General features: G+C 40.7%; 1 protein-coding gene across 1 annotated transcript in view; it reads left to right on the forward strand.

Annotated features, from left to right (window-relative positions):
• FNDC3B (fibronectin type III domain containing 3B) overlaps positions 1 to 20,190 on the forward strand; it is a gene marked incomplete at its 5' end in the record, with an annotated part of 118,472 nt that overhangs the window by 19,523 nt on the left and 78,759 nt on the right. The window contains 2 exons of the mRNA XM_009288120.1: positions 11,669 to 11,727; positions 18,098 to 18,255. Of these exons, the coding sequence (XP_009286395.1) occupies positions 11,669 to 11,727; positions 18,098 to 18,255 (217 nt within the window). The remainder of the gene's footprint in view (positions 1 to 11,668; positions 11,728 to 18,097; positions 18,256 to 20,190) is intronic.

Raw genomic sequence — 20,190 nt, forward strand, 5'->3', positions numbered from 1 at the left:
AAGGAGCTGTTATTAGAAGCAGCTGCTTTGATTTACCGTGATTCATGTGACTTTTGCCTGAATTTCATCTTGGCAATGAAATCCAGATCAAGTTGAAATTCCTGTAGCTTTGTTGAAGCCTTCCCAGCGAGCTGTAATCAGGTGGATATTTCTGTGAAATATTTTAAATATTTGGAAAGATTCTCAGTGGCGAAACTGGTTGTGCAAATATCCAAGATTGTATTTTGCCCTTGTCCCATACAGGACTGCTGATTGCACAGGCAGTTCTTTCAGCTCACTAGTAGTTGATGGGTAGAGACATTATAGATCAGGTTTTTTAAACATTCTTGAGTGCACTCTTCACATCACAGGCATGGGAGGGCACTGATAACATCACGTCAGCCTTTTTTTAACTTTTGTGTTGTAGGAATTTAGCACCTGATCTTTATGAAATGTTCTGTTTAATATAGTTCTAGCTCATGTAATCGCAGTTCATCGTTCAGGCTTGATTGCAAAACAATTTAGGCTGGGATTAGTCAAGTAAGTTGATTGTCATCTGTCACGAGGAAGATAACTTATTTCTGTTCTGCTGTCAATCTATAGGTGTTTGGGTTACTAAAGAGGGGAGCGGGAGCTCTTCGTCTCCCCATCTCTGAGCTGTAGTGCTGGGGCTGAGTGGAAAGAAAAAAGTATACTTTCTTTTCTGGGATTACTGCGATCTCCCCCACTGCTCATTGCAATCTGATTATCTCATAGTTTTCATCTGAAAAAAGAGGTCAATAATTTACATTGGTAACAGAAAAGCTAGGCTGGGGTTCATTCGAAAAATATCGTGACTCTGTAGTTCATTCACTAGGTTGATAGTGAAAAACCCCAGTGCAGGCTCCATGAAAAATCTTTTGTATTTCAAGCATTATAATTTGGAGTGATTTCCTCCCCCCCTTAAAAACAGACTTTTCATGTGCAATCTAACCTCTTTAAAACACATGCAGATAGTATACATAGTGCTTAGAAATGAGATTTCTGCTTTAATGTAAATGTTAAGACAAAATCAAGAACAGTGAAAAGATGGCACATTTTCTGTATTTACCCTGCTTTAGAGAAGGTTTTCCCTGTTTACTGTCTCGTAAAGGATGAATAGCTCTCTCTGACTCTCTTCTTGAGAGTGAAATAGGGGTCTTTGCTAAAACCTAGCATCCCAAAACACTTTTTGTTACCCATGGTGAAATCTAAAGAAGACATTTCTCCGTTAATTTCTTCTTTGATTCAAGCAGCACTGAGGAGTTGTGACTGAGGGCAAAATTTGGCTTATGGTTGTTTTGTTAAAGTTTCTTAGACTATAATGGGCAGCCTTATGCCTTTGCATTGGGGAAGTGCTCTGCTGCCTTCATATTGTAGCAAACTCAGTGGCTCTGCAAGGTTCACTGCCAAGGAGGTTGTTAATTTTGGCTGAGGAACTCCGTTTAATCCCGACCAAGTTTGGAGCTCCTATGGAGTCTGTTTCGGCTGTGCTGTCTGATTGTTTTCCTGTGCAAATATGCAGTTTTGCAGGTTATTTTGCTAGTTTTTTTGTTTGATCAGGAAAATGCTATTATTGTGTTTAATGGGAAGATTATAAAAGGTTTTTATTGGCCATTTTTCGTAAGGTCATATTTTTGAAGGTCAAGAAAAAGGAAGTTTTATTTTGGGTTCAATACTGATGCCATTGTCTCCCTGCACTGGAGATAGTATTTCAGAGAAAAATATTTTGTGTTTGGCATGGGGCAGCAGTCACAGGATTTAAAACCCTAGACTGGTGACACTGGAGACTTGTCAAAGTCTGTATTTGATCGGGATTGTGCTTTCCACCTCAATTCTTAGAGGGTGCGGGGATCACCTCTGCCATGGGTGGACCTGCTGGCTGTCTCAGCCGGGAGACCAGAGAGTGATAGAGACATGCCCGTGCTGTCTGCTGCTTCTCAAGCTGTTGGTGAGATGCAATGGAGCCGTCTGTGACCTGCTTGGGAAGAGAATACAGTAATTTTTGGTGCTGTCAAACTTGTGCTTTTCATCAGTGTAAGGAGAAGAAGTCGTGACACTCCTTTCACTGTTTGTATTTGTGGTGCTCAGGCTCTCGCTTCGCCTGGCAGCTGAGACTCAGTTGCCATGACTGAAGGGAACCTTTTCTTTCTGAGAGGAAATCTTGCCTCTGTAAATGCCAGATAACGTCATTTCACAGCTGGCATCAGGTGTCCTTTTGAGTCCCTGTTGAGGCCTTTCACACATTAAGAAGTGTGGGTATCTTGGCCGCCCAGTTGGCCATCCCCTCCTCCTCCTGCTTTGGGCTGGAGAAACCTGTAGGGCTTTTATGGCCATGTCACTTGTGGCAGCTCGGGGTCATAACAATAGTAAGGTGGTGATCTCTGCAGAAGTTACTTTTCCTTTTGAATGACCAGTTGGTTCATCAGACTTGGAGGGCTGCCGGAGGCTGCCGTGCCAGATTGTACCCTGGCTCCTGAATACTAACGAATGCCAGACAGGCGGTCACAGGCTAAAGCGACAGGGAATGGGGAGAACTGAGAAGGGGAAAGCATGGAACAGTACACAAATAAATGAAAGGAATAAGGGTAAGGCAATGCCACGCATCCCAACTATCATAGAAAATCATGAAAGGTTTGAAGAACTTCATTGTATCTAGCAAAAGATTAGCGTTTGTTGGCAAAGTTTGTAGCAGGAATGAAAGATCAGATTTTTACCTGGAAAGTGGGAGTCAGGAGCTCCAGGAAAATACTAGGAGGGCCTTTCAGTCTCCTTGTCAAATAAAAAAAATTTCTTGTTGTTAGAAATGAAAGGCATTAATGGCAACAGCAGGTAGACTGCTTACAAACTCCTGAAAGAATAGGTAGAAAAATGTTTTGCAAAGATGTATCAAATATATATAGCACCTATAAATCCAACCAAATGAGAAATGACAGAGAAAAGGAAGAAAGCCAAGAAAGAAGAGAAGTAATGCTTTTTTAAAAACGAAGAAAAACAAATCATTTCACTTACGTTATAACAGTTCTCTCAGCAGTCCTTAGGCACCTTCCTGCGCCTTAAGCAAGGTGCAGGAAGGGGCAATGATTAAAATAATTTCTGAATTGGAAAGGATTGATTGTGTATCTTTTTTTAACCATTTACTTCAGTCTCATAGTATCGCACTTGGTGAACTGCACTGGGCTACGGGGTAGTGATATCTAATGCTTATATAGAAGGGACAAGACTAGAGAAGAACAACTTATTTTCAAAGTCTGTCTGTTCGATCTGACTAGTGGCATTGAGTTGCTCTTTCTGGTGCAAATTCAGCGTGCAACCCATGGAGCAGCGCTGTGTGTCCCTCCTGGGCCAAAAGGTGAACCTGCTGTATCTCTAAGCTGATAAGGGTAGCGCTTTAGATCAAGCTGGAGAGGCTCAAGATTTTTAGCTGCAAAGATTCAACCTTTTTAATAGCTGTCACACATATGAGAGTTTGCCAGAACGAGGAGGCATTACCGTGTAGCATATCTCCACCTGTCTCACACATGTGGATGCTCTCCTGGCTGCTCAAACAGGAGTTTTTTGTCTATGCCAACACAACTTAGAAGAACGCTTTGAAATTGCAGCCTGTAGCACTGAAATTATGCTAATAAAAATCAACAGAATTTTAAATAGTTATTCTTGGTTAGCTACTTTTGTATGAATCAGCTGTGCCGTTTTTAAAAGTGTACTTGGTAAAAAGACGGAGGGGTGGCCACTGCCTGTGGCAGCCTGTGTGTAGTCAGCCCTTGTTTATCTGCAAAGTTTTTGCTGTCTTCTCAAACCCATGTAGCGTGCTGGCTGCTGTTATATAATAGCAAAAGGGAAGTTGTCGAAAATAAAAAAAAAAATATTTTGACACAGAAAATAAGCTAAAGGAAGTCAAAAGTACAAAAGAGAGTACTCCAAGAAGAGGTCCTGTATGTAAGCAGTTTGTTGTTCCAGCAGATTCAGCTTGGTCTTTCTCTGTTTCTGTGGGTTATGTCATTGTTTAATTTGGTGTTCCTTCAAAACCAGCCAGCTGCAGCCATATGCAGTGCATTGCCCCTGTTATCTTCTTTGTGAGATGTACAAAGCACTTTCTTAAGATGTAAAATGTATGTGATAGAGATGGGGAGGTGCTGTATTTTACTAAGAAAGCCCTTTTCTGCCTTCTAATGGACCAACTGCGTGTTCACAGTAGGAATTCACTCAGATCTTTAGCCAATAAAGTAGGAGTTGTTATTGCTGTCTTCCAGCAGTAGCAGCAAAGAAGCAGAGAAAAACAAACCCAACATGTCACTTACACTCCGTTTGTCCCTTGCATCCAGCATTTCATTTCCCTTGTAGGTTACTACTGATCTTATTTTCCTTGCTTCATCCCAACAAAAAATACACATCAAAACAATATTGGGGGACAGGGAGGATTGAATGCACCTATGTTTATTTTTAAAACACTTTTTAGCAGAAATGACTTCATCACGTACATCTGAGTGCTTCCACATCTGCTTGATGTGAAAACATCTGATGCTTATCCATGCGATAGCAGGTATTTCTTTTTAAAGAAGGATGGCTTGAAGGAGAGAGACAAACGGTATGATGTGAATTTGCACTCCAGGTATTTTGGAGTATCCTGCCCCATTGACAGGAGGATACTGAAGCAGTTGATGTAAAACTGTAAGGTTAATAGACTGTGGCCAGGACATGTCCAAAACATGATTCAATTCATGCCTAAATTATAGTGGTGTTGAGGCAAACACTTCAGTTATCCTTTGCTTTCTGTCCCAGTGAGTCAGGATGGCTAGGGGTTTATTTTTTTTCTTATTTAAGATCTGAAAATGTAAGCTTCTGGGGTTCATGCAGGGTTTTTGTTTTGTTTGCCTTCAGTTATTTAGGGAGTGGCTTGATTTTTTGCTACCTACATGAGATTTGGTCTTTAAGGTCAAATACTGAAAGATAAGCTCATAGACATCAAGTAAGGCATTTTAGCAGGAGGATTAAGATAGCAACAGTGGGAAGGCTCTTAGAAATGGAAAAAATATGTGAGCTGCTCATGCATAGCAATTTTTTAAGAATTAGAACATGTTTCAACGATTGGATCTTTTCTTGAAGTTGGATAACGTCAGTCTCTCTACCTTGGACATGGGAGCTGCAGTCGTGTTTTATCGCTAGTGTTTTTATTAGCTTTCATGTAATTAGCAGAAATCTGAAATATTTAATATTTAGAGTTGAAATCTCATCTAGGTATTTGTAGGCTTAAATAATAATCTTCCTTGGTGTGTTATATTTTAGCATGGTGTGACTGACTGTTTTGAATATAAATACTTCTTCCACAAGTTTTTGATTCTGAAGAGCTCCCTGTTTTTGCCAGTTGTGGAAGTGGTGCTGAGAAAAGTTGCATAAAGCACTGTGTGTTCAGTGTGACACCGGGTTTGCTCTTCTCAGTATTACATCTGTTAGCCAGCACATAGCCCTGCAGCTTATCCGTGACCCTGCCCTGCACTGGACTGCCTCCCTGACAAACTTGAAAGATGCATCAAACTGGATTAGGCAGGAATCTGTCCTAGGTCTAATTTTATTCAATATTTTCATTAAGGACTTGAAGGATGGAATAAGGATTGATGCGTATTAAATTATAGTCCATATCAGGCTCTGATAGGGTTGAGAGTGCTTGGTGGCTTAAGGGGGAGGGACGGAGGACAAGACAGCAGGAGAACTCAAATGGCCTTGAAAGAAAAAGTTTGATCAAGACAAGAGCAAAGTACTACGCTTCAGCCAGTCCTTCTCAAACCTGCCTTTTTTTTTTTTTTTTTTTTTTTTTTTTTTTTACTATGTGGTAGTTCTGCACAGTAGTTCTGGGAGGTATAGTAGACTACAAAAACCAAAAGTCAAATTACTCTATAGACAAAGAGAAGAAGAAACCTCAAAGCGAGCTCTGAAAATGGGTATGTCACTCCTCAGTTGGTGCTGCTAGGGCCTTGGCTGGAGTGCAGTGGCCAGGGCTGCTACTGCATCTTCAGAAGGATGGACACCAATTTAAAAAACATTCCAGAGGACAGCCGTAAGTGGGATCTGTGATCTGGTAAATACAGGTAAGGAAGAAATGAGCTTGCTTCGTTTAAAGAGGAAAAAATGCCTTTAGGTATGTGAAAGGTTGCAACAAAGAAAGTGGTGATGAACTCGCCTGCGGTGGGTGTGCAGGAAAGAAGTAATAGGTTTAAGGTGCAGCAGGGACAGTTGAGGAGAGAATCTTCCCATTGATGAGGAGAGTTAGATACTGTGGTAGGTTGCCTAGTGGAGGAAGTTTTGAGATTGCCATGATCACGGGGTGGGAGGTTATTTATTTAACTTTTTTCTTTTTTTTTTTTTTTTTTAAAATGGGCAAGGCAGATGTCTCTGAGGAATGGTTTAGGTATAGATGATCGTGTGTCAGTGTAGGAGGATGGACTCGATGACCATGTCGCATCCCCTCTGGTCCTGGTTTCTGTGACTCAGCTGCAGCATGGCATCTGCAGTTTTAGGTTTGTTCTTGTACAAGGACTTTTTTAATGTATATTTATACAATCCTCTGAAATGAAAAAGTCTGTATGTGTTCTTCTTCGTGTCTTAAGCTTTGACACCGGTAAGCGGTTCATAAAGGAGCTGGGCTGTGTTTTGAAGAGTTCATTTTCTTGCGGATTGTAGGTTGTGCTGTACGTGACTGACAAAAGATCTTTCCTAGCCTTAAAGCCGGTCACAGCCCCAATAAATCTGGAACAAATTCTGAGAAAGCATGTCATGTTATGACTGGCATATCTGCGAGCATGGAGCTCTGCTTGAGAATTAGACTAAAAGTTTGAGAAGTGCTAGTGCTGATGTCATTCCTTTGGAATGGAAAGGCTGTTGAAACAGTAAATACTTTCTGTGGCCAGAAGCTAAGTCTTGAGCTGGACCTTTTCCTCTCCGCAAAGGAAAGAATGCAGAACAAACCTAAAATCTGTATTTGCAATGGGAAAATCTTAATTAGTTTAGAGCTTTTAGCTATTTCAAACCATTTACATACACAGCTGCTGTTCATGCAAACATGAAAACTATTCATGGAAACTTCAAACTTACCTTGAAATGACAAGTATTTTTTTTCCTGTTTTTTAAAGCTGTGCTTGGTGTTCAAAAGTAGGGTTGGAAAGGTCTTGAAAATTATATTTGTACTGTACGTGCAGAAAGGAACATAGACGCAGGCTAACAGAAGCATATAATAAAAGGCTTTAGTTCAGCAAGACTTAACATTGAAACCCTGTTAGCACCAAACAGCTGCTGGGAAAGTATTTTAATTTTTAGGGGCATTTACTCTTGGTTGTATCTGTGGAGTTTTGGTTATGACCCAAAACTCTGAAGAAAATAGTGATGACCAAAATACAAACTTAGATGTGGTCCAGGTCTTACAGCTGGCTTCTCTGCTACGAAAGGTTAGTCTGAAACGTTGGATCCAAATAACCCACAGACTGGGAATGAGAGCCTAATGCTGTAGCTTGGGACAGCTATAACATCTATGAGACGCTGAGATCTACAGGATAACTCAGATTTTTTTTTTTTTATACTGTCCCTCAGAGGACCCCATTGAGCATTCACAAGGAATTCATCCCCACCCCCAGCTTCCTCCTAGGAGGAAGAATTTTGCCATGGCAGATGTGGGGAACAGATGTTGAGAGGAAATGTTATAACGGGACAATGACCTGAAGTGTTAGTTGGGCTCTTCCTTGACGTGACTGAACTTCTGTTCCCGATGGCAAAGGAGGAAAGCAGCGCGTGTCCGCTGCCTGTCTCTGCAAGCCCCAGTGTTAATGTCGGGGGGGTTGACATACAGAGCTTTATTTGTTCATGTCAGACACTCGGTGCTCAATTAGCTGAGAAAGAGAGGAAGGGACAAAGACTTAAAAGCAAATCAGCTGTCAGTTATTCAAGGACAGTTAGTGCCAAGTAGGTGAATCATGCCCAGCCACCCACCACCTTTCCTGAGCAGTTGTGGGTAATTTTTCTGAATTTTAGTCTCCTGTTTTACATCAAGGCTTCCCCTTTTCTTCCTTCTGTTCTTCCCCACCTTTCCACCACTGCTTCTGTTATGTCTGGGAGACGCTCATGCTCCTTGTCCCTACATGCTTCAGTGAGCTAATCTAGTAGAAGAGTCCTCAGCGGCTGATGAGTAACAATAATAGTGAGCTAGGAAAAAAAGCTTTTCACCAATTCTGTATTATCAGCGTGGAGCATATAAGATGGGTTTTTTTCCTCTCTATCATTTTCTATTTCAGAAGGATTTCAGCTCTTTGTTGGCTTGGGAGAAAGATGTTGAGCTTGACACTTAATGTGTTATGAGAGAGGTTGGCAGGTAAGACCAACTTCCTACTGAGGGAGGGATTCATGACAGGTCTCGTTCTCCTTAGCTTAGTCTAGCTCAGGAGACTGTGAATAATTGTGTTTATTACTGAAAGGAGATCAACCGAAGCCTGAGAATTTTTTATGGCTCTTGAAATGTGAAACTAAGTATTTGAAATACTATGAGAAGATGGCAATACTGTGAGCTACTTTCTCTCTCCCAAAAAGGTTGGCTTCAGTTTTATGAACAAGTTTTTCCATGGGGCAGTTTTGCACTGGTTTTTTTCTAGCTTTCAGACAGAGGTTGGGCTTGATGACCTCTTCTGAGGTCCCCTTCCAACCTGAGCTATTCTCTGATGTCGTTGTAGATGTCACTTATGCATATTTATTGCTTTCTGTCTTTAATTTTACATTTGCTCTATTTTCACAGGGCATTACCTATTATTCATGAGGTTTTTTTGGTTTGAATTCAGTGCAGGGCTCTTAAGGCACACGCTGTCCCTTCCATACGGTACAGTGATTTCAAAGCTTGTGATAAAAGGGTGCTTCTTACTATAGACTTTTCTTTCTTTGCTGTTGTTCTTGTAAAATGATTCATGGCATTAGCAAATCAGTGACATGGGATACATCGGCTCTATACATGTGAAGTGGTTGGGGTGTGTGCAAGTGTTTGCTAGTACCTGCCCAGTCTCCTGTGTGAACACTCAGGAGGTTCAGCATAGGGGATATCTGACATAGTTGGTCAGCATATGTGCATCATCTTGTACATCTTATTCTTTAGAAAATGTGATGCAGCACCCATCCATATATGTATTATTCATCAACTTTAAATTCAATTCTTAATTTTTTTGCACTCGTATTATCACCTTAGGTCTGTGTGTGTCGCATTCCCTCTCTCCCCCTCCCCAAAATCTTTGAAGAAGACTTCTCTTCTTCCACCTCCAGCTTATCTGTATAAACTCTTGGAGACATAAATATCCACTTTGTCCACATAAATATCCATATGTCCTTAATAACTCAAAGTTTCAGTGTATCTGGTACTCAGAGCCCTCTCCTTGTGAACAAGCTGCATACTTGGGGAGCTAATATAAAAGATTTCCTTAGGAGGACTCTTCATTGAGAAGTCTGATTGAAGTACTTGGGTTTTTTTATTATTTATTTGCTGGGTATACCCAACTCCCTTAGGTCTTAAAGTCAGTTCCTGTATTTGGAGCAGTTTGAACCCTCAGCCCTGACCTGCAAGGGTCAGAGGGCTCAGTTACTGTACAAAGCGATCGTTTTTCACGGGAGAGGGAAGTGAGATTTCTTTGGGCTTCAGGGTTTATTTTCCTCTACTGCTTAGTGTGACACAGATAGCATCCTTGCTAGAAAGCAGAGAGAGGAAAGAAAATTCAGTCCACATGTTTGGGATTTAAGGTTGAGAATGATTCACGCTTAGCTTCTGGGGGTTGTAATTAGGGGTGACATAATAACCATAAACTTTCAATAAAATAGTAGCAGCATTTTTGTTACACTCTGTAGCTGCAGAAGCTGCTTCTGATTAGCATCCCTTCAAGATAAGCCTCCAAGACCTCCGCAGTTTCCAGATCTGGATCCAGGCTTTTGTGGCGCAGTCCTACTTCTGTACTGATGCTGAAGGGAACCCTGAATTCTGAAACACCCCAAACTTTGATGACATTTTCACTTGGATCAGCATCTCAACCTTTTCCTTAGCCATTTTAGTCCATCTGTGTAGTTTTCAAGTCAGTATTATCTTATGCTGGCTAAATCCTGCCAGTTTATACACTTTATAATACACTCTAAGGGTTATCTACTATGGAAAAAACCAATAATGGTATCTTCCTCTTCTGTGTTACTGCTACTCCTTTCTTTTCCAAGTGGCTGAGACTAAAAGGAATCCAGGAATGCATGGAGCAGGAGATCTGTCATTCCCACTCCACACCAAGGTGCATTCTTGTAGGGAGAGATGGGCATTTACACTGGAGTTCTGCCATCAGCATTCATCCAATTCTGTTTTCTTGGCAGCCGAGCACGTGGAATTTTTAAAAAGAAGATGTACTTTTTTTAAAGCAGGTCACAGACAAAAATAAAGACACATTCTTGGGCTACAAGAACTAGGTCAGGCTTTGGGGGAATCATTTGCAAAAGCTGTTGATCTGATCTTACCAGTTTTACTTTATTAATATTTTTTGCTTCCTATGCCAAATTTGTATGCTTTTTATAAAGAGATCCTGCTCATTTTGCTGTGTAGGTGTGATGTATTCTTCTGCTTTGGCTAGCAAACTTTTTACATTAACATTTTAAAAAAAGAAAAAAAACAAAAAAAAACCCAGAAAAAGTATGTTCCTAGTTTTCCATTAGAGAATACTGTAGTGGAAAGTGAGGCCTCTCTGTGCTGCGGTCCAAAAGGAATAAAGCTGCTTTGTGTCACCTCATTACTCTAAGCTGATGTTTTACTTCAAGACTTTTTTTGGGGGGAGGATGGGGGAAAGGCTGATTCCACTGCTCAGATGATCACCTCTACAGCACCTTCTGCGCTCAATTAATCCGTCTAATTTAGGGGCAATATTTCACACCCTGCCCTGTGATAATGCTGTGTAGCCCCTGCAAGAGCCGCTGTACCAGGCGCAAGGCTCAGGGAGGGAGGATGTATTACTGCTAGTCAGGCATCCGAATTAGCCTGGCATGACTTTATTACCTCCATAGTTGAAAGGTGGCTGTTAAGAGTGTTGAGCATTACCTGATAACAGCATTTAAGGACAGGTAGCTGGTAGGGTGGGTGTGGGGCTCAGGGCAGGCACCCTGCGCAGCTCGTCTGGGCTTTCCCCGCATGGGGCAAGGATGCTCATCCTCTCCGGCAGCCCGGTGCTCTGGTGAGCCCACGGATAGCCCAGCTCTACAGCCAATGGAGTAAGGATGTGTTGGGTTTACAAACCAGGATTAAGTTCAGCAGTAATTGAGCTGTAGAAACCCCTGGGCTTCTTCCACAGCTAAGCTTTGGAAATAGGGTGGTTTTGCTCTGTGAAAGCAAATCCCAATTAATAACTTTGTCTGTGGAGGACACCTCTACAAATAATCCCACCTTTCTGAGTATCTGTAAGTACTGGAAGTTTCTTTCCCTTCTTTTTCTCTTTTATAATTTTTTCATATTAATCCATGTAACTGCATACCTTAAATTCACAAGAGCAAAACAGCTGATGCTCGTGTACAGGTAATCTATCTCTCTCTCCTATTTGCAAATTCCTGAAGAATTATTGACATAGCTGACATTTTTGTTTAATTTTGGTTATTTATTTTTCTTCCTATTTCCACATTCTCTGTTTTGCAGAATTTGATTCAGAAACAAAAAGGGTTCAAGACATTCTTTCTGGAATGGAGAAACCACAGGTATGTGATCCCAAATTACCACACACACACACACAAAATAGCAAATGTGATAAGTAGATTGTGTCACAACATACTGGTGATTTCACAGGGGAGCACCTCTGAATTTTTTCCTTAGTAGATTGTTGCTGCTGTATATATCTAACTCATTTTGCCGGGATATAAATTTGAGGCACGTTTTGCGCTCATGGGTATTTGTGGGCTCTGCCCACGGCAGGGGTCGTACCGGTCGCCTGTTTCCAGAGGACAACTCCCGGTATTCATAGTGTGACGGGGAACCCAGCACACTGGGGTGATTTACATAGCTCCTACCCCCTCTCCCCTGGGTTTAATTTTATTTGTCATGAGCAATTTATGTCTGTAATCATGATTAAATTAAGCTAATTCTATTATTCAATGGCAATTTCTGTATTCTAAGTTTCTCTGATCCATAAAAGCATGTGAATTGTAATGGAAATTGAATCACCATGCTGGGTGTGACCGCAGTCAGGTAAGGTTATTAATAAATCTGGTTGTAAGTCCTTTGAATGTGATGTTTTTCTAGTTTGGTGTGTCAAATGAAAACCAGAAGGGTATTGTGGATCTGAATGAACGCTCCGAACAAGCACTTGAAGAAATGGTCCCGAGGCAGAGGGAGACGTCAGTGCTTTGGGAGTTTTACCTCCTTTGCTCTGTCAGGGCTCAGGCCTTTCTCTGTCCAGCTGGAAAGCTAGTAAACAAATAAGCAAATAAAAAAACCCTAACAGTTGGAAAGCTCATCTGAAGACTGGGTTCAACAGTAACTGATAGAGGCTGATATAAAGAAATTCTGCAGTGAGAGCATGGAGGGGTGGCTGTTCCTTAGATGCAGAAGTGGCAGAGCTCAGGGAGAGGCAGGCGTGAGCACAGGCCGAGTTTTATTTTTAGGAGCTGTTCTCTTAGATGCTTTTGTTCTGAATAAATACAAAAGGTGTTTGGTCTTAAATTGCTCAGTCAGTAGGTGTTGGATCCTACTGTTGTGGCATCTACAAGAGCAGGTTCAAAGCCAGCCAGAATCTAAACCAGACCTGCAGAGATGATAAATACCAGGGGGCTGCAGCCCGAGTTTCTGTTTGCAGGAAGGAAAGTTGCTTTATTTCATGTAGAGACAAGTGACAATACGAAGCTGAAGACTTGAGAGAAGAGTTTCTGGGAGATCAGAAGGGAAGAAAGTGCAATTATCGCAAAATTAGGCTAGTTTATTGTACAGAGTGAGTCAATATGTTTGTATCAAGGACTACCTGAATGTTGCTCATCTGGTAAAATGCCACAGCTAGATGCCTTTTACAAAGATCCAGAGAGCTGACGTGAAAAATGTGTTATTTCATACTTATATCTATAGAGGTAAGGAGAGAAGCTATTTGAGCAGTTTGCAGGATTCTGAGCTCTGTACAATTAGATTTATGGTAACCAGAGCACTTAAAGCAGAGGGGAGCAAAAAACTACCAATAGACAAAAGTAATTTTTCTTGAATAATTTCAAAAATAGGAATCTTTAAAAAAAAAAAAAAATCTAGAACATGGTAAATGCTAGTTCAGTACTAATTACATTTAGTGAGAAGATGCTGGGGATTATCTATTCTTCTCTCTGTACCTTTGACATTTGTGAGTAATTAAACTCATAGGAGTCTCCCAAACCATTAATTGCTATGAATGATTATGTGTGTGCGTAGTCAGTATTATCTCTGATAGAAATACATCATACTATGCATAAATAGTCAGCTGGGCCGTATTTCTTAGTGAGCCTTATGCATATATGAATGAAAAATAAAATAATGTATAGAAACACGATTGTGTAGAAAGAAGTGACATAATTAAAACAGAAGGGCACAGAGCAGTCAGTCAGTGGCAAGCCAAGTGATGCTATGTCTGCAGCACATGGCTTTGACATGTCCAGGCGAGCACCATCTGAAGGGATTAGCACTCCGAGCAACTCCTGCAGGAGACTCCGCAGCCGTGGTATCGCTTGGAGCCATCTTTAATCTAGCTTGTCCAGGTACCTCTATGTGACAAAGTCTCTCTCACCTTTCCAAGTACGAAATATATACACTTTTAAAATGATTAATTATAAAAAGTCTGTTTTCAATAGTAGCTGTTGTTACCTGTTTGAGACGTGCAACCAAACTGTAAATTTAATTGTAGTTTTATCCCTTTGACAGCACAAATTCTAAAAGAAGCCTTTTGCTTTCCCCCCCCCCATGTTTTTATTTAAGCTGAAATATATTTTTAATTCACATTATTGCAGACAAAGTAAGCATTCTCCAAAGCAAATACCTTGGTGAGGGAAGAGAAACTTGATTCTGGGTTTCCAAAGTGGCTGGGACAGCGTTGCTGCAGCCGACGGCATGGCTGCTGAGCGGCTTGGGTGGACATCACCTCCCGCCGCGAGCAGGACCAACAGGGAAACACTGCAGGACCATGGAGTTGGAGCTCAAATGTTAGTTTGACTTTCCAAAAGGCAGCCTGCTCCCGCTGACTTGCTCTGCAGCAAAACTCATATTTAATCATTGGGATTTTTGCCTAAAATTGCAGCATTAGAGCCATAGTTTAAAAGCAAAATCTTGACCTGGTAATAACCGTGAATTCATTTGACCCCCACGTCTTTCAAACATTGCCCTCGAGGGAGTGAATGAATGTTGCTTGCAGTGTAGTTCTCACACATACAATAAAACCCCGAACCACACGATGCCTGTGAATGCTAACCCGGAATTTGAAAGATAATGAAAGTTGTACAGAAACATTGTTCATTACCTGAAAGACGGGAAAGACCGATATTCATCAGTCTTGTAACCTTATTAAAGTAGTGCAGGAGTTGGGATTCTTTCCCAGGGGCTTTTATAAAATAATTATTTACACCACCGAGTTTTGATAGCATAGAAAGCAGGCATTTACTGTGTAAACTGAGAAGTTTTCAGAAACTAATTAACTGTGCTTTTCGCCAGACATACAAAACTCCTTGTGGGACAATCTTTTGTTAGGTCTCAGCTAAAAGGCCAAGCCAGTCCTGTTCAAAGCGAGCACAGCAATTTTGGGGACAGATGAGACAGTCTGGGGTAACTAGAAAGCGGCATAGAGGTTTACCTGTCCAGCCTGTGAAGAAGTGCTCTGGCTGCTTATGTTTTGGTCAGATGAAATTAGGGCAGCATTAATGAACAATAAACTGTCTTTTTTTACTTACAGCTAAGTATTTTTGTCTGCAAGTTCAGTAGTGGCATTAGGCCCACCATCACGATATTAGCTGTCCTGTTCCTTACAGCACTGAAAAAGGCTGGTCCAGATCTGTTCAGCTGCTCACTATCTATTGAAAGGTGCTTGTTTTCCCAGGTGTAAGTGAGAAAAGTTGGAGTTAAAGCTACTGAGCTGGTTTGCGAGTGCCTGCTTGTTATTCTCGGCATATCATAACTCCATTTATTTAACTTGCCCTTTTTCACAGCAAAGCTAGTGCTTCCTGCTCCAGGTAGGAGTTCCTTGGTGGAGTTAAGTGGTGGCTTTGGCCACTAAATCAGATATTGAAGAGAGAGGCCTTTGGCTGGTAAACGTGATACGGTATTGAGCCTGTTAGTCGGTGAGCAGCAGATAGGTTTATCTCTAGCCATAGAAATCAATCCGTTCCCAGCGCTCGCGCTGACGTGCACAGTACTGTTCTGATTTCTATACCCAGGGAGTGTATAGATTTGCCTTTTCTGACTTTATCATGCAGACAGTGACCCCTCACTTGCTTTACTTGCTGTGTGTACTCAGTGCAGCTAAGAATTGTATTTAACGATTTCTGGTGTTTATTTTTAAACTTCCATCAGCAGTTACTGTGTACATAACACCTCCAAGGCAGGCCAGCAGCCACTCTGAACGCTGTATCAGTAAGAAGTTAATGGTGTAGCTAGAGCAGCTTAGCAACTGGGTTTGGACTTTTATCCTCTGCATGGAAATGTCTGCATGCTGACTTCAGAATAATAGTCTAACAGTTTCTAGCAGTTAGTCCGTAAGATACTTTCTCTTATTTTAAGAAACTATAAAAGACCTGACTTTTTACAGCTTGCTAAAGTTCATGAAAGGCCAGAGATTTTGCCATACGTGGAATATATACGTGTGTCCTTGTGAGTAGTCACAGAGAAAAACATTTCAATAGAACATTGGCAGGATATCATGCCTCCAGCTCCAAGTCTGGCTGAATTTATGAAAAACAATTATGCAAGCATATTTCCATAATAAAAGAAACTGCGCGTTGATGGGCTGAGCTGGCATAGTAGTAATGTATGTTAAAAAAAAAAGTCTATTTGGATCTTACTATCCAGTTTTCTGATCAAAATATTATTTAAAATACAGACTTTTAGCTCTAAATATCTGTCACAATTTCATTCACATACCTGTGTGTGTATATATATCTCTCAAAAGTTTAACTTATCTGTTTTATTTGAATCATTCAAGATTCTTATAATCTATCTAATCCAGTATCAGTTTTCACTCATCCAAGTTTTTGAAGCAAACATTGATTTCATAGCATCAGAAAAATGTGACTAGAGGAAGAAATCCTATGAAAAGTCATACAAGAATTTGCATGTTCGTATTTTTTACAGAAAAAAGCTTGATACTACTTAAAACTTCTTGCCTTATAACTTGTTTTTCACATTAGGTTGAACAGACGTTTTCTTTTTCGCAAGACTTGTGTGCTGCTATAAATTAAAATCTTTAACTTTTGGGAGCACGGTGTTTAAGTTAAGATGAGACGTTTCGTGGTGTCACATACTTGTCAGTGTTAAAAACAGATTTACGACTTGCTCAGAAAGAATTGCTTGATATACGGGTGTCACATACAACAGTTGCAGTGCTCTTCAGCTGGAAGCAATGTGTTTTCATGTGAGAAGTTAAATATTCTCCATTATATAAAGATATCCAGAAGCCACATTTGTAAAGAAGCAGTTTACAAGCTGATTGCTAATATTTCACTACCAAATCATTTATGGGTAAGGTGTTTTCATTGTCTCAAGAAAAGCGTAGGGCGTGTAACTAAGCACCTGCATCATTCATCTTACACCTTCTAAAATAACAACGTTTTGCTCCGTGTGTTGGAAAAATCTGTTAAAATGATAGAACCAGTGAAATTTGATGTGTAGGAGAAATGAATAAAGAATATAAAACCTCGTGCTTTGATTCCTCCTCATGGAGGCTAGCTAAAAAAATATTCTTTACATTTTCACTACAATTAAGAAAGAAAAACATAGTCATTTTCATTACGAAAAGTGGAGTGTTTGTGGCAGAGAGCTTGAGGCTATGGCGGCTTTGAGGCTTCCCTGGGCACTTTTCAGAAGGCATGCATAAAAATGTCGTGCTGTCTTTCCAAGGTAGCCAATGCAACCATTGTTTTTTATTTCTTCTTCTTTTGAGACGGTGGCGGGGAGGGATTTTTTTTTTTTTTTTTCTTCTTTCTTGGCTTGATAACAGAAGGCTGTTCTCTGGGAAGCTGCTCTTTGGTGTGTGCAGCTGATGAACGATGCCTCTGGCACTGTGCCAGTGGGCTCTCCTGGTGAGAAAGGCGATGCTAGTTCTTTAAGCTTGGTCAGTGTAGAGGTATTTGGACCTGCATTTCCAGAAGACTACAGCTGCACTGGTGGGGTGATAAAGTTGTTTTGGTGCAGGGGTTTGAGGTATTTTTTCCATGTTTTATTAAAAGAGAATTCTCACCCATCTGCCATTGAGGTGTTGCTATAGAGCTGTGCCCAGGAGTGACTATAGATAATACATGCAGTCTTTCTCTCAGGGCACAAAGTGATTGATTTGTGATGTAACTTTTAATTGATGGGTTGGACTTCTGTTATGATTCTCCCTTACAGTTTTGAGTCAGCGTAACCTTGCAGATTGAATTGGGGTTTTTTTACGTATTTGCAGTTGAATTATTGCTGTTTCAAATTACAAGAAGGAACAGGATGACTGAAAAAAACATCAGAGTTTTATTAGAGAATCTCCCTAACAAAAGCTTTAGAAAAATAATTGTGTACAAAACAATCTGTAGGATAAAGTCTTTGTTCCACTTAGTTCCACTTCCCTTCTGGTAATGGCCACGGCAGCAGGTACCTCCAGAACGGTGCAAGGCATCCTTTGCTGGATGCTCAGACAATGATGAGCCAGCTCACTGCAGGGTGACATCTCTCTGTATTCCTCATCTGTTAGAGATTAGTTTATGCCATGAACCTCTGTTTTTGTTTGTGTTGTTGATGACCATTTCTGACCCTTTACTTTTCACCTCTAGCTCTGAAATTGCCTTTTTGCAAGAAATTGATTGTGAAGATGCAAGCAAAAAGCAAATACTTAGAGGACAGTGTTATTCTTGGAATTCAGAGTAACTGGTGTTTCTTTTATAGGTTACAAATATTCAAGCAAGAACAGTTTTACTTTCCTGGTCACCTCCCACTGGCCTTCTAAGTGCAGATAGACACAACAATGGTTTGCCTTACACCTGTACCTATGAGGTTGCCTTATCGGATAAAGGGAGGGATGGAAAATACAAGATAATTTACAGGTAACAGCATCATTTTTACACTTGTGTTGCTCTCAAGTTGTGTTTTCGTTAGGAATGAATTCTCTGAGCTTTTCAGGGTGGATTTTGGCATGCCCATCAGTCGCAGAAAAAAGCACATTTGAACACCCTGTAATTGCTCCCTCACTGTCCCATCAGCCCCGCTTGCTGGAGGAGCTTGCAGGGAACTGGTTGAGTGCATGTCACAAGGTCCCTAATTGCCTTCCCCTCCCACCTCCCCTGCACATGACAGATCTTGCATACGATGCTGTCTCTCCCATTGCCAATGAAAAGGTTACTTTTTCTCTTACTGTAAATGTCAAAACCTTTCATGTATACCATGCAGGCAGGATAGCTGCCTTCCTAATGGGCTAAATTTGTGTGGATGTGCAGAATTAAGAACAGTAAAGCTTGCTTTTTGAGCTAACGAGCAAAAGTTGAGGGCTTTACTGCTTTGTAGTGTCTTAGATGAGCAGAGGAGGGAGCACACCGATCAGTAGGCTATATAGTCTCCCCAGAAAAACCTGAATACTTGGCTCTCAGTAGTCTTCAGTAAAAATTCTGAGGGATTTCTCTGTCTGTCCTTCCAGTGATCCTCCGAGCTCATTCTGTGATCACGTACGTATGGTGTTACGCCTTTCTTTTTCCCGCTAATGATGTCGAGGATAGAAAGTTTTGAGATGTGACCTTGGCTGTTGTGAAATAGCTAATCCTTCCCAAATCTCATTTAATAGAGTCCAGGTGCTACAGCATTTATGGAATTACCTCTCAAGACCAAACTATCTCCTTTCTTAAAATGTCCTGTGAATTAGAGTATTCCTCCTGGTATGCTAAAGGCAGGTCTGCGTGAACGGTCTTGGATAATATAAAAAGTGCATATTAACCAGGGAAATGCTGCCTGAAAAATGGGAAGGACGCTTTCTGGTACTTCTTGTGCTTGCTGGTGTGATGGCTGCACATTTTCTCCTGGTTATGCAATGTTGTGCATCTGTTTTAAAGCTGCTAGTAGTAATCTGTCTCCTGCTGCTGGCCAGAGTACAGCCATTAGCTTAATGTGGTAAGCTCTGTCACGAGCAGCAGTAATCATTATTACTATAGGCAAAAGAAAGTCTGCAATATGTTGAATACCTTGTCTTTGCAAGGAGGTGCACTCATTTCAGAGGGAAAAAAGTGAATTTGCAGAGCATTGGACTATATGAAAAAAAGAAGGATTTTTGATGGATTTCTGGCAGCCCAGCAGGCATGTGCTTTCTGGTTGGTTGTGTTCTCTTGATTTTGAGATATCTCCCTGTATTCGTCCAACTATCTATGAAATATTTCTTTATGCTAAACGGAGAATTTTCTTGTTTCCCATATTTTAATAAAATCATGAATAAGCCAAGCACTTACATGAGATAGCTATTACTTATTAAACACTGACCCTTACCTTAATCTTCACAGAATTGGCAACATGTGACTGAGCCTAGTGTTCATTTACCAGCAAACAAGACATAAGGAAAAAGAATAGCCCTAACTATGTTGGCTACATTTGAAATTAATAGATTATATGCTGTTTTTCTCCTAAAATGTCTGTAAATCTGTGCTTTTACTTTTCTTGGTATTGAAAAAGATCTGGGTCCAGCTGTTAGGGCATTAATTAAATGTCTCCTTGCTGTGGTCCTCACAGAGAGTGTGGTACTGGAAGAGAAAGCAAATAAGTGAAACGGTTGTGCAAGAAACTATACTTTTTCCTCTGAAGTTCAATGACTTTCACTTTTTATAAAATATTTTGAAATAGTGAATGTGCGGAAAGTACTAAGTAATGTATCGATTCTACTCTTTTCAGCTCTGGGAGGGTTGAAAAACACAATTAGCTTTATGCAAATATCAACAAAATGTAAGGATAGCATTGAAATAAACCCATATAGCTAGTTTACTATATAAATTGGGATGATAACC

Source organism: Aptenodytes forsteri, unplaced genomic scaffold, assembly GCF_000699145.1.
Source record: "Aptenodytes forsteri isolate BGI_AS27 unplaced genomic scaffold, ASM69914v1 Scaffold72, whole genome shotgun sequence".
NCBI lineage: Eukaryota > Metazoa > Chordata > Aves > Sphenisciformes > Spheniscidae > Aptenodytes > Aptenodytes forsteri.